At 30.5% G+C, this 25,386-nt stretch overlaps 2 protein-coding genes across 4 annotated transcripts; one reads left to right on the forward strand and one right to left on the reverse strand.

Moving 5' to 3' along the window:
* Positions 1-4,305: 4,305 nt before the first annotated feature.
* LOC131618436 (uncharacterized) lies at positions 4,306-4,958 on the forward strand. Its single transcript, XM_058889655.1, has one exon. The coding sequence runs from the start codon at positions 4,508-4,510 to the stop codon at positions 4,709-4,711; it is 204 nt and encodes a 67-aa protein (XP_058745638.1). The 5' UTR covers positions 4,306-4,507; the 3' UTR covers positions 4,712-4,958.
* A 5,689-nt stretch (positions 4,959-10,647) lies between these two features.
* On the reverse strand, positions 10,648-17,560 carry LOC131616733 (E3 ubiquitin-protein ligase BIG BROTHER-like). 3 transcript variants are annotated; one of them, XM_058888157.1, is made up of 8 exons: positions 17,313-17,435; positions 16,872-17,055; positions 15,566-15,791; positions 14,887-14,921; positions 13,633-13,677; positions 13,002-13,135; positions 12,646-12,754; positions 10,648-12,536 (listed from the first exon to the last, which is right to left on the reverse strand). In XM_058888157.1, exons 2-8 carry the CDS (start codon positions 17,013-17,015, stop codon positions 12,486-12,488), a joined length of 744 nt encoding a protein of 247 aa, XP_058744140.1. In that variant the 5' UTR covers positions 17,016-17,055; positions 17,313-17,435; the 3' UTR covers positions 10,648-12,485. The 3 variants fall into 3 exon arrangements, with proteins under 3 accessions (XP_058744140.1, XP_058744139.1, XP_058744141.1); XM_058888156.1 differs by having other exon boundaries at positions 10,649-12,536; positions 17,430-17,560; XM_058888158.1 differs by having other exon boundaries at positions 10,653-12,536; positions 13,002-13,129; positions 17,430-17,560.
* Between the last annotated feature and the right edge of the window lie 7,826 nt (positions 17,561-25,386).

Consider the following 25,386-nt stretch of genomic DNA (forward strand, 5'->3'; position numbering starts at 1 on the left):
CTGTCTTTATTAAAAGAGCGCTCTTAACCTTTTAAAACACCTTTCCAAACTTTGGTGTCCATAGATTTTAGGAATGTAATCATTCTGACTTTCCACCAGTCATATTTGGACCCATTTAACAGAGGTGGTTTGTTGTTGTATCCTCCTTCTTTATCCATAGTACCAGAAATATTTTTCCCGGAGCTCGTCCATAAAACAGAAAAGGGGTCTGCTCTGATGCTAATTGAAATTTTGACACTAACAACAAATGTCAAAACAGATGTCCTAACAACACACAATGTCAAGACAGATGTTATAACATCTGCTGACTTACAACACACTTATCAAAACTGAAAGTAAATGACAGAATGATAAATAACACAATGAGTTGTTAACCCAGTTCAGTGCAAAAAAATCTAATATGGAGGCTACCAAGCCAAGAAGGAAGTCCACTATCAACAGTATTAGCTCAAAGCTAAATCCCCCGTTTACAACTTCTCGCCTAATCACATCTAGCGCTACTGCTTCCTAGAAGTCGACATCTAGACTTGAGAAATCGCCATCCCACTTCCAATCACCGCAGTGATAAAACAGTCACACAACCCGTGACCAAGGGACCCAAGTAGAAATATTACACTTCCCAATAAATAAAGTACTTAGTTAAGCACCCTAACTAAGAACAATACTTAATCTTAATTGAAAGTTTTGATCAAGAACACACTCAACTCTCTTACTTAAAAGCTTCAAGAGTGAGAACACGCGTCCACCTCAATGTATTAGAAGATACATGAGTGACACAAATAAACAAAAAACATGAAGAAATTTAAGAACTCCTAAAACATCAACCCTTATTTCTCCGGCGGTTTTCCTTACAAGAAAGCTTGGTTAACTAGGTTTTCCAAGTTTCCTTTTTATAGATACTTGCAGAATAGGCTTGGACTTCAATTTGAATCAAATCTTCTCTTTTCTAAAACAACTGCAAGATATTTTTACAAATTAGGAACAAATAAAAGTAAAATAAAATCTTAGTTTTCCAAAAGAATCACAAAGATTCTTTTTCTAAAAACAGAGACTAATATGACTAATCAGCATTTGTCCTAATCACCGCTTGATTGTCTGCGCCTATAACGATTATCTGAATATTCCATATTCTCATATTTTTCAATCAAATCTTTTAAAGTTTAAAAACAGTCTGAACTGTCGGGATGTTCTAGGGTAGAATGTCACAACATCTGGCAAAATATTTGTCCACACACATAACAGTAAAACATGTTTTGACAGCAGAACATAATGTTATAACATCTTGTTCAACATTAGTTAAAAATCATGTTTTAGACAAATTGTGCCAATAAAAAAACCATGAAACCAACATATATAATCAACACACATGAGATTCAAGATATACTTTTCTGATATTCACTTTTTACTTTACTCACTTTGGACTTTGTAATTGACTTGGCGTTAGAGTGCAGGTCTATCCCACGCTACTGTATTGGAGACCAACATTTCCACTTCAAAAGTCCTACATCACTAATTGACATTAATTCTATCTCCCGAACGAAACTATAAATATTTTCATTAAAATTTAAATAACATAAGTACTATTGGAATAATAAAAAATAAAATTGAGAAATGTAAAGGAGGTTTTGAACCTCCACAAATCCACTGTTTTTTAAAAACACTGCAAATCTATATAATATAAGAAAATTTGTTGTTCTGGAAATCATAAAAATACCCTTTTGTTATCTTAGTCTAAATTATAAATTTGAGAGCAAAAAATGTCTTTTGTTGGTTTTTTTTTTCAACTCACTTTTCACTTTCCAATTCATTTTTCACTTTTTCACTTTTCACTTTTTATTATTTTATTATTATTATTTCTAATAAATTATTAATTTAGACTATTTCAATAAATTATTTTTTAATAAAAAGATTATTATGATCATTTTAAATGATTGTTAATTTATATTTAATTTTTAAATGATTGTTAATTGAATATTAATAACAAAGAAATATAATTTGAAATAATTTTTATTTTAAGATACAATATTTTTTAAGAAAATAATAATTTTAGTTTAAAAAAATTATTGGATAAAATACTATTATATGGGTAGTTGAATAATAATAAAAAAGTGTGTCAATGTAAATAAGATATAATAATATTATATTAATATATATCTTTAATGAAGTTTATACATTTAAAATAATGTTTGCACAATTAAATATTAAAAAAAATTATATGTTATCAGTGTAAACTTTTATATATATATATATATATATATATATATATATATATATATATATATATATATATATATATATATATATATATATATATATATATATATATATATGGGAAATAGTGTATTACTTATTCAATTGTAACATACTACTATTATTTATAGTAATTTTCTATTAGTATTAAATTCTATTGATTCATATATTTTTGTAAATGATACCTTAACAAAAATAATATTTGTATATCGGAAAAAATTTATTATTGATCTAAATATTTTCATATACGAAAAATGATATTTATGATTCTAAAAAAATTTATTCAAAAAATGTATACGAAAAAAAACTATTATTAATCTAAATATTTTTATGTAAACAATATCTAAACATAAATAATATTTGAATATGGGAAAAATAAATTAAAGATCTAAATATTTTTATATATGAAAAATGATATTTATAATTAAAAAAAAATTATTAAAAAAATTTATACGAAAAAAAAATATTATTGATCTGAATATTTTTATATACTAAAATTTATAATTAATTCAGATATTTTTGTAAATGATACCTAAACATAAATAATATTTGTATATGAGAAAAATTTAGTAATGATCAAAATATTTTTATATATAAAAAATGGTATTTGTGATCTAAAAATTTTGAGTCGAAAATGATATACGGGAAAAAATTTATTATTAATTTAAATATTTTTATATACGAAAATTTACTATTGACCCAGTTTTTTTCTAAATGATATTTAAACATAAATAATATTTGTATATGGAAAAAAATTTATTATTGATCTAAATATTTTTATATATTAAAAATAATATTTATGATCCTAAATTTTTTATTTAAATTTTGTTTTTTATTTAAAATAAATATATTATATAAACAAATGTGCGTACCAAAACAGAACCCGCCCGCGTATGCACGAATTTACTACTTGAAAAGAAAAAAACATCCAAAATATATGAATTTTACTAAAGGGTCCTATTCAACCTGTCTCCGTGATCATGAGAGATAGCTGATATGAATCCATCCAAATCGATGAACATGGTGTTAGACTTTTTGAGTTTTCTCGTCACTTCTATTCTATATCACTGCTTTGTAAAATAGCTATTTTCGTAACAAAACATATACAATTATTAGTTATGGTATGAAAGTGAATAACGATAATCGTCTTATATTTTACTTCTAATTAAATTTTTTCATAATTTTTTTATTAAAAATAAATAATGAGTCAACACAAAATAAGTCATCTATGCCATCATCTATCACTAATGATAGTGTCATATAAATAAAATTGATTAAATTATTTTTGACTTTTAAGAAATTAAGAAGTATAAATTAAAAAAAAAAAAAAGGTAAAACTTAAATTATTCATCTTAAAAATGACCAAAAGAATATAAAGAAAAGATTCTAAGTTGATAAAAAAATTAAAGGTTAATAGTAATTCACCCCTGTAATATTAGCGAATTTTGCTTTTCCTCCCTCCCCACCTTTTGGCAACGGTTTTTTCAAAAAACCGTTGCCAAAACCTGCATTTGGCAACGGTAGGGGGTAAACCGAAACACGCTCATATTGCAGGGGGGTAAACTACTATTAACCCAAAAATTAATTATTGTTATTTTGTATCAATTATTTTCTAGTGTTATATAATTTTGTATAAAAAAATTTATAGAAATTTTAAATAAAATTTTGATTTAAATAATCATACTTGAATTATACTTAGTTGTGAAGCTATTTTAAATAGCTATTTATAAAAATTATTTTTAATATACAATTTTTAAAAAAATTACAATCTCCACTATGTTTTGATCATCAATAACATATATATTTATGTTAAAATAAAATATTAAAATTAATTATTCAATTTAAAAAAACGAATATATATAAAATAATAATATTTTTTAAAAACAATTTTATAAAATTTATTTTTAAACAGACAAATAATTTTTTTGAAAAAATTTAAATCAATATGCCCAAATATTTTTAGATAAAAAAAATGCATTTTTATATTTCTTCTTCAAATTTCTAGAACACTTGTTACTCTTCAATAAGTTTGTTTTTCTCTCAAATCTCAACCACTTTTATCTCTTAAATGCCCTTTATATCACACAAAAAAAACCTTCTTTCTCTCTCCTCAACTTTCTAAACCTCTATCATTTCCTTGCCTCTATCTATCCAAAACCAAACCAAACCCAAACACCCTTTTATCACAAACGTTTCAATTTATTTATGATAAACAATTCAAATTCATTTCCACTTCTATCAAACAAAGAAGAAAAAAATGCTTCAATTGTTCTTCACGGTTGCTTTCTCTGTTGTTCCATTGACCCTCTATATTCCACCAATCAGAAGCTTGAATCTCTTCGTAGAAACCATGGAATCTGTTATGAGAGAATCAACAACATATAGCAACAGAATTTATCCTCGTTTAAGGATAGCTTGGTCTAGGATGTTGAATTGCTTGCTATGCAACAACACAAGGTAGATTTATTTCATCATGTTTTCAATATATTATCAAAAACACTTACCTTTGTTACCAAACAATAATACTATATTTTTTTTGTGTTTTTTTTATTAGAGTTAGATTGTTGTTATGATGAGGTTGTTTTGTTGTTGTAATTTTCTGTATTTTGTGTTGATCGATCTTTGAGATGATTTGTTTAGGATTTCTCTTTAAGAACCATATGTAATTAACTTTGAATAAAATAATAAAATTTTATATGGTTCATTCATATTGTTTTTTTTTTTTAATTTATTTATTTCATTCTTATCTTTTTGTGTATGATTTGTTAATTTGATGTTGAGTTGAATATGAGATATGGACCACAAAATATATAGACTTTGTTAACATATCACATGTCGGTTGGCGGAAGTTGCGGTGTAGTAATCCTCTTTGCAATATATTATTTGTATTTTTTTTCTTTCTCTTAAAGTTATCTCTTCAATGGATTGTAATAGCAACAACAAGCTCATGTGGTTTGATTTAAGGGATTAATGAGTTTAAGTTAAGTAAAGTGTATTACTAAATATAATTAGTAATGATTATTAAAATTTAGTAGATTGGTGTGAGATTAATTGATAGGAGTTGACTTTCTGTAAAATTTTCCCTCAAACAGTGTAACATGTTCAAGACTAATGGCATGTTGGGATTAGTTTCTAGAAAACTTAGAATTAATTTTAGAAATCTAAAATTGATTTTGGGTGATTTTGAGGTTTTTTTTTTTTTTTTATAAAAAAGTAGAATTAATTCTCTTCACGAATTGATTCTATTTAAAACTATAATTTGTAGCTTCTTTCAAAAATTGATTAAAATTGATTATAGGTGACTCTTCCATTAAAATTTATTATTTTAATGTATCGAAACATGAATCAATTTTGTTAAATTCAATTATGATAAAATCAATTCTATCACACTCAATTCTACCAAAATCAATTTTGTTTACCGTAAATTTAAACACACCCTAAGTTGGTACAATAAGTATTTTGGGGGGCCAAAATTTAAATTCAACTGCAATTTCATTTTAAATGTTCAATATCAATAGTTTAAATATTCAATATTAATAGTTGAAATTGTTGAAATTTTAGTTTCTACTAAATTGGGTTAAATCTGTTTGACAAATCAATGAAATGTTTGACAAATCAATAAAATGAGTTTTGATCGATTTTATATTTATTGAGCTAAATTAATAAAAATATTTATTTTTTTAAATAAAATTCACATATTTATTTTCTAATGTTTTTTACTTTTAAAGTAAAATTATCAAAATTTTAGAATAAAAAATTATTACTACATGATAATATTTTAAATATTTAATATTAATTTGATTATTAATATACTTTAAACTACACACTAAATAAATTTCACATATTTTCATATTTTTTTGATAAAATTATGAATTTAATTATTATAATGGATTAGTCATATAATAATAAAAGTAATGTTTTTAGATTTTTTGTGATAACATTATGAAATCTATTATTATAATGGATTAGTCACATAATAATAAAAATATATAAAATAAATATTAGTTGAGTTCGATTAAATTTAATTTTGACAGATTTTAAATAATTAAATAAATTCTATAAAAATAAAAATAAATATCAATTAAATTTAAATAAATTTAATTATAACGAGCTTCAAATAATTAATCGAGCTCAATCAAATTAATTTTATATTAATTAAACTAAATTACTAAATCAATATGATATTCAATTCAACCCGATTCATTATTATAAAAAGATAATATGTCGATCAATCAATTTCAAACAGGTGTTACACTTTATCGACCTCTACTGAAACTTGTGACTAAGTCATAAGAAATTATTAATATCTTATTAAGAGTTCCTAAATAGTTGACTTCAAAAGTGTACAAGTTGAAGGTTTTAATTAGATATTTGAAATAAATAGTGACAAATGAATTGAGTTTACCGACATAATGCGATGGAGGTTGTTGAATTGCATTGCTATGATAAATCATGTTGGCCCATCTTAACTCTGTCTATGTGATGGGTTTATCTCATAACACGTGGTATGAACGTTTTTGAGTTTTTCTAACCAAGTTCTTCGGAGCAATCTACGTTATACTCTTACGTCTAAAAATGTGTGCTGACACTCTTGCTTCTGTTGGGTGTAATCAAGATATGGAGATGATGATTTATAGTTCGCCTCCTACTTGTATTTCTAGGTTATTAGCCGAGGATGCCTTTGGGCTGACCTCTGCTAGGTGTTATCCTCCTTAGTTTTTTCTTCCTTTTGGGCCTTGGCCCTCTTTGTAATAAAAAAAAAAATGCTTTGATTCAATTGTGCTATCATAATTTACTTCATTGCAAATGTTACTAGTTTTGTAAATAAACATTTTATTGATAATAATCCATTTCAAGTATAGTTTGGTTTTTGGTCTAAATTAAGTATATGTAGAAGTAGTAGGTAAGAAAAACGTAAGAGGAGGAGTTTGAATTGTAATCGATTTAAACCTTTTTCTCAAGAATTAAGAGTATTGCTATGGATTTGTAAAGAGAATATCTGATAGAAGATCACATAGAAAATTCATACTGGTTTGACTTCTCAACAAACGGGCCCTTAATTACAGACAATTTAATTTTAGATTTTTTAGTTTCAAAGATTTTTTTACCTTAGCTTCGTAAAGACTTCTTTATCTTAAAAAGTGAAATTAAAAGGTTTGATCATTCTAAAATAATTGATGTGCGGATAAGGAATAATGTCAACTAAAATAAATGATCTATAGTAAAAAAAACTTTATATGCAATAAGACAACAACTTAACGTGGTTGAATAGGATAAAAGACGTGAAATATAATAACTTGTTTATCTAATTTAATCAAATGATCTATTTTGCAGGAGTTTACTATACTTTTAAGAGTTATTACAAAATATTACAAATGAGTTAAAAAAATAGTAACTCAAGTTCTCAATAACAAACCCTATTTTTTACTCCAAGTGTTCCTCAATCTCTCTGACTCTCTCTGTATATATGAATCACACAACGCTTAGGTTTTTAAAAGTGTTTCACAATCCCTCTTAGATATCTCGAATGATTTTTCAAATTTCAAAGAACACACTCTTATGAATTTAGTCTTCCCTCTCTAACACTGCCACAAGGATCTCTAAAGTTCTGAAAGTTATGAAGACAAGAATGATAGAAATACATATCTATGACTAGTGAAACGCAACAGATTTATAACAAGTCCAAAACATAACTCATTAACGAATAGATCCACAAATCAAAACAATAAAGTCCAATATAAGTGAATTGAGAAAATTAGACTTGAGCTCTGATGAATCAAACCGCCCGCCCGCTAGACCTATACCCGCTTATGCATCTTCACCACCATCTTTGCCTCTAGGCTCATTTCTGATTTTTGCAATCTCAAAATATACTTTTTTAACTTCATCACTTAAGGTTATAATGCATACTTAAACAATCTCCTCCTAGACTTAAAACAATGATGATGTCAATTTATCCATCAATTATATTGTTATTATTTGTCAATTCAACATCTATTGAACAATTTTCATCAAGTTTAAGCCTTTCTTGAACCTTGATCTAGTCATTTGCATCAATTTGCTTCCAACCACCTTTTTATGCTTTAGTAGTTTAACAAGTCTACAAGTATTGTTTTTCAACCATCCTGACTCCACCTACTTTTGAATTCCAATATGAAGGTCCCTATTTATAAGTTTTTGAGCACTTTAGCCACATTTAAAGCATAACACTCAAGACCAGCATAAATGTTCCTTTAATATGATACAACATCTCTTATTACCTTAGAGGTATATGTAATCATTTTTTCACTTCTTTAATCATTTATTATTGGAATTTCTGTGGAGCTGTGTACTTATAGTTATAATGACTACAACAATCAATTGATATGTATGGTTTTGATGATGACTACATTATGAAGTGAAATATTCATATGATGATCGAGTTGTTATGTTTAGAAGATCAAGATGTCAAAGGCAATCTCTTTAAGACAACACCTAATGTCAAGCACTATTTGATAGAGTTTTGAAGATCTTTGATCAAATAATCTCTATGAGATAATTGTATATATCAAGAAGTCTTATTAAGCCTCATAAAATATAAGATTCAAGTCCTTGATGAAGTGATGAATCTTTAATGTATCAAGCAATGGATCTTAAATCTTCAGAGTTAAGAAAGAGAAGAAGTGTAAGCTCATCTGGTCCGCGTATGAGTGATTAGAGTCTTATAAAAGATATTAGAGTAGATTATAAACTACTAAGTAAAAACACACACTCAACCAAAAGTATATTAACCTCTCTAATTGATAAAACTCATTAAAACCCATTGAGGATCCATCAAGGTGCTTGTGGAATTGATGAAGAGTGTTCCTAAACATTTAGGAGGTTTATATACACTGCATAATCGATTAAGGGCCTTAGCAACCGATTGGGACAAGGTTTAAATCCTCCTAATGGATTATGAACATTCTTAATAGATTAAGACATTAGTCATTGAAGGATTTCCTTTGGGGGAATTAGGGTTGTTGTTTTTGCAAAACACATAATCGATTGGGTGATATACATAATCTATTATGAGCATTAAAATTTCATGGATAATTTTCCTTTTTGAACCAGATTTCTCTCCTATAAATAAAGGGTTTTCCTCACTTTCAAAACACACCAAAAAATGTGTTTTAACACTCTCTCACTTTCTACTCATTTTCTTCTCATTTCTCTTGTTTCACTATAATTGTCTTAGTGCTTTAGGAGTAAAAAAATCAGTAAGGTTTTTAATGTGTATTCTTGTGCATGGTTAACATTGTAATTTGGGCAAGATATTTTTTATCTCTTGTGGAATATCTTTGATAGAATTCTCTATTTGGTTTGTGATCTTAGCTAGTAAAATCTCTCGTTTGGTTTGTGAAATTGTTTGTTAAAATATTTGTTTGGTTGGTGAGCTTTATCTGGTATAAAAGTTTTTATTTGGTTTATGAGATTGTTCGGTAAAATCTATATTTGGCTCGTGAGATGTCCCTGGTATAAAAGCTCTATTTTGGTTCAAAATTAGCCTGGTATAAAATTGTGTATTTGGTTTGGATGATAGCTAGTGTAAAACTCCAATTTTATTCTAATAAGGTTTGTGGGCATAACTTGTAAAAAGCTCACACATATAATGGAACTCTCAAGAAGAAATTCTTAGGGAGAGGAAATATGCCAAGTGGTTATATCGATAAAACTCTAGTTCAATCTTATTATCCTTATCTATTTTACACTTCTATTTCTTGCATATTTATATTGTGTTCAAATTTGTTTCTAACTCTGATTTTATTCTATTTATCTATTCTATTATCTAATCTTCAAAATTGTTTTAAACAACTGTGCTTTTGCAAATATTTTTTAACTGGACAACCAAACAACTTTACACATTACGGGGAATTATGTTTTTCATGAGTGCACAAAACATATTAAAATAGATTAAATATTTAAATAACAATAGTTAAAAAGGTATATATTTTTAAATTTTTTGAATAGTCACATATATATATATATATATATATATATATATATATATATATATATATATATATATATATATATATATACATATATATATATATATATATATATATATATATATATATATATATATTTGACCTATTTAATTTTTCATTGAATTTATAAAATAAATCTTTTATTTATAATAGTGATTAAAATAATATAAAATTATATCACACCATGAAAACATACAAATTAATTTTAATATATTTCATTTTATAAATAAATGATTATTACTACTAAAAAATTATACACACAACTTAAATTTAAATTCTAAGTGATAGTACTCAAATTAACAATAACAGTTTTCTTCTTTTGAGTTAATCTAGTACGACTAGAGGACATTTAAAAGTTTGTTTTATGTGTTGTTGTTGTTCTTCTAGTACTGCAAAAAATTCCGATATCGAGAGAGGTGTTGGCCGTATCTATTTTTCCTTGGAGGTTGTGAATTGCGGCTACAGAACACAGATTTTGATTTTACAAACGACAAACTGATCCACAGATTGCTCCTACATAACTTCAAATAACCATTGGTTAACACACTGAAAAGACTCCACATCACAACTTACCTTTTATTTTTGTCTTTTACTTTTACTAATTTTTATATTCTATTTAATTAAGATTACATATCTTATCTTATCTATTCTAAATAAATCATTCTTTATCTTTTTCTTAAAAACAAAAAAGCAGTCTTCATCTATGAGAGGATGTTGTATAATGGTTAAGAGTGCCGAAAACAAAAATAATGAACAGTTCTTAGTCTAAATAAAAACAACCTTAGTTTTAGGATTTCCTTCTTGTTGATTAGTGATGGGTTATGTCTATCCATCCATGTCACAAATAGATTACCATATTACTTTATAGATACCGATGATTTATAATTCACTTTTTTATCTATGAGATGTCAAATTTAATATATTTTAGCAGAACAAAATGTCTATGAAAAGAGAGTGACATTTAGATCAACATATGTTTTGGTCTACGAGTAAGGGAGAAACATACATGTGTGAATTTAACTGAGATTTCTCCTTAGGTAGAATTCAGGATAAGAAGTTTTACGATGGGACATGTGTTCCAACAATCGATATATTTTCATATCATTTGTCTTTAACATTTTTGATTTCCTAAGAGCATCTCCAATGGTAGTATTTTTCAATGAGTTCTCCAACTAGACATAATAATTAAATATTGAATCAATTTGCCATGTCATAGTAGAGTTGCATTGCAATGCAACTAGTAAAAAATTGTGGTACCCAATCAAATTAATTTATGAGGTAAAAATGTGGAACCCATTTGAATTACACCAATAAAATAAATATTAAATAAATTATTTTAAGATGATATGGCTGGTGGGACCCATAAAGAACTCAAAAATGAGTTGCACATGGTCTAACACAAAAGACAATTAATCATGTAAAAAGAGTCCAAAAACGCATACATAATAATGTTATGTCTCATTAAGATGTGAATTTCAACACACTCGATTGTAACCAGGCTCAAACCGAAGTGCAAACGTTTCATGATTTCCAACAACAAATCCAAGATGAGCTCTTATACTATCTTAGAATTTGAGTTAATCCAACCATACAACCTATAAAACCAGTTCGAAAGAGAAGACTGTCCTGTCCAAACTTCATAAGCACTACCTTGTATCATATTAATGTGAGACCAAGCTCACCTTCTTACACCAAACATAATAATGGCCGCAAAGAAGCCAACATAAATACCGCTATTCGCGGCTAGGAGCAGACTCCAATACAATGAAGGCAACACAAATGCCGCAATTGGCGGCCGACTCCAGTTAAAGAAGGCATACAACATGGGAGAATGTCAAGTACATATTAAACATGACCTACAAGCAGCATCATGGAGTTTAGAGATGCTTAAGTTTGACTGCTGATATCATAGGACAGTTCCATACACATTTCATTTTCCAATCCATCATATGCATGCATGCATGCTCATAAGATTTTTCATTCCCAAATTCTAACACCATATTATCACACATTAACCACTGTTAGGTTGTTAACTTGTTTCTATCAAATAAAACATGTATCATGTGAGAAGTGTCACAGTTTTTCATACTACACCTACCTACGTGTAAGCAATTAAAACTTAAAGGAGAGAGAGAGAGATAGAGAGACAGAGAGATAGAGATAGAGAGAGATGGATAGGGAGCAAAAATTAGAAGAGCAAGAGAGCTCCTTATCGCCATGCCGATGCTACTGTGTTGATTCCTCGCCAAAAACCTCAGTGTTGCAAACAGGACATTTCTGAAAAGAACAAGGTAAGTGTGATGATGACAAACAGGACACCGAAAAAGGTGCGAATTGTATAGAAACATGGATTTGGTGTGGATTGAGAATGTGTTCAATTAGTTACCTTGTTAATGCTAAGCCATTTGGTAATGCATTCGCCGTGATAAACATGACTGCATGGCAATTTCATTTGCTGGTCACCTCTTCTGTATGTCATCTGGCAAATTACACACCTGTTTGTTTCCAATGCAATTTGATTATGAGTAAAACGAACACAATTGTTCACTACATAGCAATTCAAAATAACCATAAATTTTAAAAAATGTCTAGAAACACCACAATTATCGACTAATTTTCATTATATTAACTCGCATCTTCCTATATAATGTAAGATCCCTTCAAGCTTTCATTCACGTCATATTAATTATCCACAAACATCATTGTCTATTCAAGAAAAAGGTTGGAAAAAATATATATTACCGTTTTCCAGAATTTTTTCTTTTGAATAAGCTGCCGAATTTGTACTTGGAGGTTGGAAGCGTATCAATAAGTTCTTGGGAAAGACCTCGGCTTTGAGTTCCAACTGCTTCCCCCAGGTCCAGTAGTTCCTGCACCTTAAAAAAGATATCAGGGGCCATTCATAGTCTGATTTCTAATTTTATTTTCTAAAAGGTGAAAAATATCAAAACACAAATCAGCGTCAAGTTCAAATGCATTTAACTTCAATAATAAATTAGCGAATTTCTCAAAGAATCTCTTCGTTGTAAGGTGAACCGTTGGAATCTTGAAGGAAATACCCTTGAATGCTTTTGAAACTATTGGATATAAAACTATTCACAAACACAATATTGACACAGACACTTGTTAAAATCTGAGAACATAACATAGAAGTTATTGAATGTAACTACATGTGTCGGTGTCATGTTGGTGTTCGACACTAGCATGTATCAGGCATCGGACATGCCTTCAATCGGGAATGTAGGTACTACATAGCTTAGCATGAATAAATTGCATCTGATGTTTAGTAAACCATAACTAGTACAACAATCAATGATTTGAAAGAACGAAAACAAATTTTAAAACTACATATACATATTACAGTTTAACACACCTCATAAGTCATATTGTCAGGATCAATGTTGTCTTGCCATATGACCTGTAGCAACGCATACGCAACACAATGATTAGAAACCTCAGGATAAATTCTGTACTCTTTCTGGTCACCAAGTTACAATTTAAAAACGGCATATAGAAATTAAGGGTAAACTTGTTGAAGTTAAGCAATTAAAATGCAGTATGATCCCAAGTCCCAACACCATTTTTAAAGCATTCATTTCAAACACGATAGTCCCAAATCCCAATATAAAAGAGATTATGAAAAAAAACAGTAATTTGATATACGATGAGTATAAATTAAATAGTTCTACAAGTACAGTATACGAAATTAAATTTAAGTTTAATTTAAGATAGTTCCAGGTTGTATATGAAACATGAAGTTTATTGATTATATTATGAAAAAACTGTTTTTTAGAGAAAAGTTATTCTAAAATCATGAAAATGTAAACAACTTTTTAACAAAAATAAAATGTACTTGAGAACAGCTTTGACCAGCAAAACACTTATGGATGGTTTAAGTAAAACATGAAGTTTATTGATTGTATTAATGAAAAAAACTGTTTTTTATAGAAAAGTTATTCTAAAATTCTGCAAATGTAAACAACTTTGTAACAAAAATACTTAAAACATGTTAGCCAAAACAAAAAGTACCATTTGATGCTTTGTGACAAGGAAGATGGGACTATGAGCACAAGCAAACGACCATGAGAAATGATATTCTTAAAACTTGGGTTAGGCCTAACTCAACCCTCACAAAATAGGCTTGTAAGGTGAGGATTGTCCATCACTTATACACACATTTGCAGGTCATAAAGCCACAACTCACGTGTTATTAATTCCCAAAATTAAAATCACAAGGGTTGTTTGCCGAAAATTGAAATCATAAGCAGTGTCTATTTGCCAAATCAATAACTACAGCGGTTATTTGTCACAAAATTAAAACAACAAGCAAGTAAATTTCCAAAATTGAAACCGTGGGACTATTTGTTAAGTACAGCTCAACTACTCAATTTAATTAACATTTACACATAAAAAGTTATTGTATCCAAAAAGATGTGTAGGTGACAAGATAAGCATTTATGATGAAAATATGACATTTTTGGCTAACTATCTTTAAAACAATGTCCCCCACAATTTCAAGAATTGGGGACCCAATAGTCCTACCATGAACAAATGATTGAATATTAAACCCAAAATGCTTAAGCTAAGGTTTAAAAATTTAGGCGCTGTTAATAACAAGGTTTCGTACCTGGCTACTACTGGACTCTTGATGATTGGGACTGCCTGCGGAAGAAATTAAAAAGGATTATTACATCATATTTTGATTATCATCTTTGCTAAATAAATTCACTTCGCAAACAGTAGCATTTAATTCAACTAAAGGAGAGAAAAGTATAAAAAGCATCACTTAAAAAGATGGCATGATTTGGACTGTTTTCTAAAGAATCCTAAAAGATAAAGTTGCTATCATATCATTTTCCTGTTTTTCCAAACAGTTGCAATTTAAAACAGCTATTTCAGTTCAACACTTTAAATCCAACAATAGCAATAACAATCATAAAGAGCTTCATCCAACAGACACTAATACGCTTAACATATAGGTGTTTATGTATAAGCTATTTCTATAGCAAAAGATGAAATAAAGCGAAACTGTTTCATATAAGTTATAAGCTGTTTTCATAAGCTATTCTGGAGAGCTTAAGAAAATAATTTGAAAACAGCTTATAGTCATGTCATAATTTGTTTCCATAAACTCTCTCAAATAGCCTCGCAAGTGTTTATGTCGGTAGAAAAACTCAAATGATCAATCTAAACAAGTTCTAAAGTAATTCATAATGCCTATTAGGATACAAAAAGTAAATCATAAAAACCAATGATTTAATCAAAGGCTTATGCTTACAGTAAAATAAAATAAAATTTCTACTAACATTCTTCAGGGATAGTCTGCATGCTAACTCCATCTCTTCTAGGCGGAGAATCTGATGAAGCTGGTTCCTCAGAGATCACTTCAGAAGGGTATTCCCACTCGACCCTGTTGTTCTCCATTCTTGGCAAATGATCATTTACCTCATATGAACTATAATAAGATGTACTTCCAGGGCCAGACATTCCAAACTTATAGGGACTCATGTTCATTGACCAGTAGACGTTATCCTGGACAGAACACATGATTACATAGTTATGATCAAGTTTAATTTAAGAACAGTATCATATTATAAAAACCACATACCAAATAGAAAACTATGGGTTAGTAACATAAACTTAAGAGTTTATTATTAATATACGCGCCTATGGCACATTACTTTTGTATTTGGTCACTCTATTCAGATTGAAAACTTGAGAACAGAAAATAGACCTTACAAGCTCTCGCATCAAACGTTATGAGCTCTTTTTTGGGGTGAGCCCTGACTCTACTCCTAACACGGGCAGTTTTTTTCGATGAGTCGTGGAGCAAAGATGGATCCCTCCCAGCAAGTTTGGTTAAATGACGGTTGTTGCGAACATGCCGTAATGGCCTGGCAGATTTTTTGACAACCCCCATAAACAAGGGATACCTGAGATGGCGTGTTTACTTGTCGGGTTTTTGACCTTCCGCCATATTCTACCATTGACAATACTGCTCCCAACGAAGATGCAAACCGTGGTTCACAACATTTTGAAGGACTTTCCCCTTTTGCTAGACTAAACCATCATTACTAACACTCTAGTTCTATTATGAAACTACTGGAAAGTAGTATCAGCAACAGTTATCATAAGCTATGAAGCACCGATAAAGACATAGACACTAACTTATGAAGCACAGACACCCCAAATGCAACACCAACATTGACACGGCGACACCGGTAATAATTTGAAAAAATGAATAAATTAAACATAATCACAAGTGTCGGTGTAGGTGTCCGACATGGCACAAACACTTTTTTTCAGAGGAGTCGGTGTTACATAGACCATAAGACACAAACACCAATAATAACTTCACGAAATATAATTATCAAATGTAACCACATATGTTGGTGTCATAAACGCCTTCAATTTCAAATGTCGGTACTACAAAGATAATAACATCGCAAATTTCCGATTTTGTTCCCATATTCTGTGATATTATTCGAGTTTTAACACAAACACATAATGAACTCGAGCAACGACACATATTTTAGATTCAAATTCACATACATCAAGAATTAATTGAACCTAGTAACCAAACCAAAACTACAAACATCCAGAAACAAAAACCTGATCAGGCATTGAGCCAGGAAATCCATAATTGACAGGAACATGATTAATCCCTTGAAAGAAATCAACAAAGTTCTCATTAACAGCATAAGGAAAACCACCACCATCCATGTAATGCACCCCCATTTGTCTACCATCATTCATCTTCGCAATTCCTCAAACCAAACCCTTCAAGAACCAAAACCTGCATACACACACACACAAAAAAAAAAAAAAAACCACATTACACATCACCAACCAAACACGCCCTTGAATAACAAACACATACTAAAATACAAATGCAACAAACAAAAACAAATCTTAACAAAAAGAACAAACAACAAAAGACCTAACAAATGTTTCATTCGAAATAAAAACGGTTTATTTATGTTAAAAACAAAACAAAACAAAAAAAGTTAGTTAATTTGAAAAAAATAAATAAATAAATAAATAAAATAAAACCTTGTTGACGAATGAAGAGAAATTGAAGAGAATGGTGAAAATTTTAGGAATGTGAGAGAAAAGAGAAGAAAGGGAAAGGGAAAGGGAAAGGGAAGTTGAAGAGGTGATTTAACTGACCTTGTTGTTGTGATATACAGAAATGGTTGGAGTAGCAGAAACCAACCACACCACACCACAGATTTAGTTTAGTCTCTTTTACTTTTTCTTTGCACTGTGCTCAACAAAACACTTTAAAAAAACATATATAGACTAAAGTTTCACATTTAATATTAATAATTGTTTTTTTAGTTTGATGTTATTTTTATTTTGTTTGTCAAATGTGACATGACATGAGGTGAGGTGGTAATTTTGAAGAGAGGTAAAAAAATAGAATTAATTGAAACTATTTTTATCTTGGTATTATTAAAAAATTACCGGACATGATAAAGTTTGACATGACCACATGACGAGGAGATGGAAAGTTGATTTTAATTATTTGTAAATAACAGGTGTTTAGAATTTTTTTTTTTTTAATTGATGGACTAGGTCAATATACATTATAGAGTATGGTCTTATGATTTTTTTATTTATTATTGATGAGATTTGTCCTCTTTATTGCAAAGTGTGTTTTTGATATATTTAAGGAACACACTATTTATTTTAGGAAGATTCCAAATTTTAAATATCGACATGATTTTGTTAAAGAAGTGTCAGTGAATTTTTTAACTGACACACAAGAAGTAAGATTGACACTTAGGTCAATAGATTTTCTGGATACGATGGATAGGAGAGAAACATGCATATATAGAGTTTTTTAAACATGCATGTATAGACTTGACTAAAGATTTCTCTATTTGTAGAACTGAGAATTTGAAATTGTACTATTCTCAAAGTCGTTTTAGTAAAGTGGTCAAATATGAGTAAGTGTGTTTCGACACTCAACATTAGGGGTGTTCGCGGTGCGGTTTGGGCGGTTTTAAGGGAAAAAATCATCCGAACCGCAAGAGAAAAAATCATGCGGTTTGGTTTGGTTCGGTTGACTTTTAAAAAAAATCCGAACCAAACCAAACCAAACTAGTGCGGTTTGGTTCGGTTTTTTACAAATGTTTTATTGAACCATACATATACATATAGATGACAACATAACTTTGTATTTAGACATTCATACGCTATCAAATAACAACAAAACTCGTCATATTTTGACAACAACTTTCTATTTAATATGTAAAAATTAAATTAGACAAAAGAGGAATAGTAAACATAAAAATAATAGTATAAAACAATATAAAAATTATTAGAATGAAACAAAAAATAGAAGAGACGAGAGATTAGTGAAGGTGAAAAAGAAAAAACAAAAGAGTTGAGAGACTAGAGAAGAAGATATGCGATAAAAACGAAACTGAAATAGGGAAGATTTACATAAAAATGAGAAGGTGAAAAAGAAAGAGTATACGAGAGTAGAGATTATAGAAAAAGAGGAAAGATGTATGTGGCAAAGAAAGCGCGATAATGCTATTAGAGATTTGAGAAGATCGGGACTAAAATCATGTGTAAGGATGAGAAAATTATTCGTAATCATAAGGTTAAGGTATAATAGATTTAAGTTTGGGTCAGATGTGAGTTAAGTAAAATTTAGGTTGTAACATGATGCGGTTTGATTCGGTTTGGTTCGGTTTACAAAATACAAACCGCAAACCGAACCGAACCGTGCGGTTTTGTTAAAAAATGACCCAAACTAATCCGAACCAAATGCGGTTTTTTGCGGTTTCGGTTTGGTTTGGTTTGGTTTGCGGTTTTCTATTGGGTTGGTTTGGTTTTGATCACCCCTACTCAACATATTTTCTTAGCATTTGCTTTAGACAATTTTTATTCCTATTATCAGAGATAATGAATCTTTTACCGATAGATAAAAGCTCATGTATAACAACGGTGTATCTTCTAAAACAATAAATACAATTTTTTAAAATGATTGATTTTATCGATTAAAAAATTAATTTATATGTTATATCTATGTAAAAAGTTTTATACCTTCCATGAATTACAATCATTTATAAGAGTTATTTTAGATGTGTTTAAAATAAAAGTCAAATAATTAATAAAAATTAAAAATCAAATATATATATATATATATATATATATATATATATATATATATTTATTTATAATTAATTGATATTGTAAAATATCTATGTTAGCACATATTAAATTTATTACCAAAAAAAAAAGGATAGTATTGCTATTATTAGTATAATATTTATTATAGATTTCTTTAAAAAATAAAGCTTTGCACAAACCTCAAAACTAACGACACTATGTTCCAACAGTTTCTTAATATTTATTATGGAATAATTATTTATTATGAGATAATATATTATTCTGTTTTTTGGCATGTACTATCATTTTGAATAACTGTTTAATTATTCATAGGTTGCTTATATTTACTACTAGAGAGAGAGAGAGAACACTGCAACTAGCAACATATATAGTTCAGTTGTTTTACAGTCTGTGACAATATGCATTGCAACATCACAAAACACAATAAATGCATCCTTCAAATCATGAATTTGCATAACAAAATAAATGCATATTAACATTAGAAAGGAAAAGTGAGAGCATACACAAGAAACTAGAAAGAACAAATATACCAAGACATTAAGATATACTAGTGGTATAGTAATAAATAGTGTACAAATCAATTGAATTGGATATGTGGAAGGTGCATTTATGAGAACCAAAATCTCTGCTGCATGTGACACTACAACAATATGTAACCGTACATCTGTGTGTGTTTTCAAAGGCTTTATCAACTACAATACAGATTGTTGACCTAAAATCTGCAAACAGGAATTAGGTCCCCCAACAAACATAAGCTATAATAAATGGTTGTGTGCATCATAAATAGGGGTAATTAGGTGATTCTTTAGGTTGGTGACATTGAAAGTGTCTTTCTTTGTATGGAGGTGAATTTTACTATAGTACATATTGTTTAGAATGAGCTAAATAGAGGATTGGATTAAATGTAATAATGATGGAGACATTACAGAGCTTTTTGTGGAGAGGTCTTAAAGGAGGATATTGATGTTTGGAGGTTAGTTAAGGGTTCCTAAACTCTTCTAAATATTTTGGGATTGAATGATTCATATATTAAGAGGATAAATAGGTAGAAATTAAAAGGTGTTTTTATTAATTTGTTGAGTTTATTTTTTTTAACTTATTTATAATTTTTTTGTTGAGACTATTAAATTGTAGTGAACGAAAAGCTGATATCTCCTCCATAATTATATGTCATTTTGGATCGAATTGGGTAAACTATTTTATGAACGTTAGTTTCTATTTTGTTCTTGTGAATGTGGTTTCACTATCACATTTAAGTTGGTAGATTATTATTGTTTGAACTTATATAGTGTGGTTGCTAGGCATGGCAACGGGACGGGTCGGGGACGAATTTAATCTTTTTCAAACTTAAATCCAAGTTTTCAAACAATTTTCTTTCCTCGCCCCAATCTCCAACAGGGTTGAGGAAATAAAACTCAAATCCATCCCAAATGGGTTCGAGTTGAGTTCAAGTATCCTCGTCCCACCACCATAAATTTAATAAAATCAATATTTTGGATAAAAGTATTTATTTTTTCAATATCAAATTACACTACAAATAATAAAATAGAACAATCTTAAAAAATTGCATACATACTGTTCTCGACTAGGCTTATGGTTGGCCCAACGCCGAGCACAACCCAATCCACGCCTACGTCGAGGACGGTCCGAAGTGCTAGCCCAATCCATTAGGGCCAGTAAAAGGCATTTTCCCCCACATGCTCCTCACCCGAGGACACGTCAGCAACTGCACCCCAATCTTTGCATGGATGAAGAAACTGTCTTACCCTCTATGAAGGGAAAGTCCACCCACAATCCAGAGATCACGGGGTAGTTAACCCGGGATGATAAGCATGTGCTGCTCATCACTACTCACGTGGAAATCCTGGCAGTCATTCTTTATGGGTCTAGACTTTCAGCCCATAACGGAGACCATTAGCCTAATGTTGGGGGCTCAATATAAATATCTTCCTCTAGAGGAGGGTCAAGTATGTTGATTCTGATTTTAACATAACTATTTACCTTCTCACCCGTTCTTACTTGAGCTTCAGAGTTTTTGCAGGTACACCCCCTCCACGCTTACATTCTGATCCCGGTAAGATCAGTGGTGTTGTCCTGTTGGATTCCTTGTTTCCCCGTTTTTCTTTCCCTGAAACCGAGAAACCAAAATAAAATCTCAGTAACCAATCGTGGTCAGTCAAGACAACACCAACCCCAGCGGCTTCGCAACCATCCTCTCTCACATGCATAACTCCGATAACGGCACCAAGATGCCCTTTGTAGAGGAAGGATCCCGAATAAGGAGGGATGGGAAAACTGTATCTCCCTCTTCCGACGACAACACCGTCTGATTCATCGAAATCTGTAAGGGTCTAGAGAAGACGCCGCAGAAGTTCCAGTAAATTCTGGAACCACCCAAAGCTGACCCGACGATGGTGGCCTTATTTGCAACGAGCAACCAGACCAATGCTCTGATCCACTAACAGGGTGAAAGGATTAGAGCTCTAGAGAAGCACCCTCATTCATGCTCTCCAGTGTTAGAGAGGTCGCAGTCTGCGGTAGCCGAAAAACACAATCGCTCTCCTCCCTGCAAGGATCGACACTCCCTGGAAATCAAGAAGATCAAGGTCGGACGGCGAGGTGACAATCGTCACTCCTCTCCGCACAAAACAAAGGGTCGACCGATGAACTCATCTCCGCGGCGCGAGGACAGCCCTCGCAAGTAAGGCATGACCGCTCTCTGTCACAATCGCCTTTCTAGAGTGATGAAGATGACCCCCGCGGTCCTTTGTATCAAACTATCATGGATGCTACCCTTCCCAAGGGGATGGAAAAGTCGTCGAACTTGGGAACATACAACGACACATATGACCCTGACGAGTGTAATGCTTAGAAAAATAATTATTTGCTTAATTTAGTCGTTTGGGATATTTATTGAATTTTTCGCGTTTTGGGACGATTTGGTCAGTATTAGTTCGGGATAGCGGACCGATATTTAATCGAGAATTTCAATATTTTTAGTATTAGAAATGTTATTAGAATAATATTCGGTGTTTTGGGAATTTTCGAGCAATTGAAATTTAACCGAGAATTGGAGACATGGAGTAATAAAGGAGTATGTTAATTCATTAAGTGGGTTGAGTGAGTTATGTTACACGTGAATAATTTCGTTATTTGGCCCAATTGATAAATGAGGTAATACTACCTAGGTTTTAGAAGAAAACCAGAAACATAACATTTGGAAGCAATTGCAAAGTAGCAGAGAGAAGAAAATATGGAGAATGGGGGTTTAGTCGTGAAGAAGAGGAAAGATGCACAAAAAGTTGGAAGCTACGGTGAAGCGGAATTCGATCGAAAAACTGTGGAGAGAACTCCGAATAAAAGGTAAGGGTGGGGTTTAATCTCTTAATCGGGTATATGATAGACTGTATGTGGGTTGGATTTCATGAATTTGTGCCATGATTGTTTTGTTATTTTGGAGATGTTGATTCTATGAAAATTATCGGCACTGTTGATTGTTGCTTGCTTTCGAATGTTGATGAAAATTATGTTGTTTATGTGTTAAGTTATGTTGTTAGAATAATTATTATGTTGGTTTTTGTTTGGGTCGATTGAGAAAAGGATATGTAGAAAATAAGATTAGATCATTGCGGATTCTGGAAACATATATGAAACCAAGAAAGACGAAGTGGGACGGTGGCGGGGGCCACCCAAGGATAAGGGGCAGGCGCCCTTGATGCCCAAGGAATGTGGGGAGGGCTCCCTAGGCTCAAAGAAGGAAGGGACGATCGTCCCATTGGCTTATGGTGGGGACCACGCAAGTGGTTTTGCAGATTTTCTTATTTCATAATTTTGAGTAGTATATAATTAGTAAATTAATTAATTGACAACATAGTGTGTGTATATATATATATATATATATATATATATATATATATATATATATATATATATATATATATATATATATATATATATATATATATATATATATATATATATATATATATATATATTAGTTACTTTGACATAAGTATACTTAATTATGATTGTGTAGATGAATAATATGTACTAATAATGAATTGGTGGCAGAGGCAATTTAATATCAGTTTCAATATTTTAGCAGAATTAGTATTTTAGTATAAGTAATATTTTAGCAGAAACAGAAAATAGCAGTTTCAAGTAGTTTTAGCAGAATATGGTTTATAGCAGGAAAGGTGGAATTTTGGTGACAGATGGTACTGTTAGCAGGTATATCTAGTAGCGGAGAAATAAATAATTAGTAGTAGTAGTTAATGAAAACAGTACCGAAAGTAGCAATCAGCCGGATTAAACGGTAAAATTAGTTGTCCGGAATTAGTTGAAAATTGTCAGGGCCGGTCGTGTATATTTGTAGATATTTTTGGTTGATTTGTTTTGTTATAATTATGTCGAATAAGCTTATTTGCAGGTGCGGTTGAATTATTCCGGGTTAGGGAATTGTATTGTTGATGAGTTGTTAATGAACATGTTGCTGATTCTGTTGTTGCCAAATATGTTATTGTTGTTGAACTTCCGTTGATTATAAGTTGTTGTTGATAAGTTGAATTGTCTCGATTTATGGACATGTTTGAGTTGTAAGTCTGATGATCAATGTTGATTTAAGTTGATGCAGTTGATGCATGTTTATGTTGTTGTTTTTGTTGTTGTTGTATGTTGATGTTGTTGTTGCATTATTGTGTATTTGTTGTTGAAGTTGAAGTCGCATGGCATACACTGCATGATTAAGTTGGCCTTGATGGCACCACGTTGAAAATTTGAAGGCTTATACCTTGGCCTTAATGGCACCACGTTGAAGGCTTATGCCCTGTTAATGCCTCGATAAACTAGCATATGTTTAAGTTAGGAGTTCTGCACCAAATGGTACAACATGGATTTGCATAGTTGAGTCGCATATTGAGTCGCGTGTTAAAGTTGTTGTTATTATTCGGTATTTATTGATTGACGTTATGTTGTTGTTGTTATAAGTTGTTGTTGCTATAAGTTGTTATTGATGTGAGTTGTCGCTGTTATAAGTTGTTGTTGTTATAAGTTGATGTTGTTATTAAGTTGTGTTGATTAAGTTGTTACGTTGATTTACTAAGTGGCTTGTTATTGTTACTAAGTGGTTTGTTGGTTGTTGTATAGTTGCTGTTTTGAAGTGGTGAAATTTGTATGATTCTGATCTAATATATTGTTTATCATACGCCTGTTTATATTGATTCGATATCTCACCCTTTCTTTTGTTTCGCCGTTACCTTTATACTGGTAACGTGCAGGTGATACGCAGTGATGAAGATTTAGTAGCTTCATCGAGTCCAAGTATGTGTGTCACTCTGATACGTAACACTCGGGGGGATGAACGCTAGTTTTCTTAGTTGTTTGGTTTTACTGTTGAATAACTATGTTGATACATGAAGAGTAATTGTTGATGTTGAAATGGTTTTAAGTTGAAAAGATGATATGTCATCAAAGTTGATTTATGTAATTCCGCTGCTTAATGTTAATAAAGTTTATTCATGTGGTTTTAGTTCATCTGAGTATTTGTGTTATTTATCTATGATAGCATGATATTATTATTAAGTTGAATTGTAATACTCCAATGATTTGTCAAAAAAGAATTTTATAATTCTGATTTTCTTAATAATTACCAGGGTAGAATTGGGGTGTTACAACGAGCACCTCAAGAAAATAAATGCTTTGCTCAACTACTGCAACGTCAAAGGCGCCATCAAGTGTAGATTTATTTCCTACCACTCTGAGGAAAGGTGCCATGACCTGGTACAAAACTCTCGCCCAAGAATCCAGCACCTCTTGGAAGGACCTAGGTAAGAAATTCTCGAGGTATTTCACCGCCTCTCATCATCACCCAAAATATAAGGCGACACTCGAGGCGGTCATTCAGGGGAAAGACGAACCCAAATCCGCATTTCACTTTTTCTCCAACACTTGGAAAATTTTACAAAACAGTTTTGAACCCTAA

Source organism: Vicia villosa, linkage group LG7 (genome assembly GCF_029867415.1).
Source record: "Vicia villosa cultivar HV-30 ecotype Madison, WI linkage group LG7, Vvil1.0, whole genome shotgun sequence".
In the NCBI taxonomy this organism is placed as follows: domain Eukaryota; kingdom Viridiplantae; phylum Streptophyta; class Magnoliopsida; order Fabales; family Fabaceae; genus Vicia; species Vicia villosa.

Coding starts and splice junctions, on each gene's coding strand:
- LOC131618436 (XM_058889655.1), top strand. CDS start 4,508: ATGCTTCAATTGTTCTTCACGGTTGCTTTCTCTGTTGTTCCATTGACC.
- LOC131616733 (XM_058888157.1), bottom strand. CDS start 17,015: ATGAATGATGGTAGACAAATGGGGGTGCATTACATGGATGGTGGTGGT. Junction 15,792..16,871: donor CTGGCTCAATGCCTGATCAG/GTTTTTGTTTCT, acceptor TGTTCTGTCCAG/GATAACGTCTACTGGTCAAT. Junction 12,755..13,001: donor AGAAAAAATTCTGGAAAACG/GTAATATATATT, acceptor GGAAACAAACAG/GTGTGTAATTTGCCAGATGA.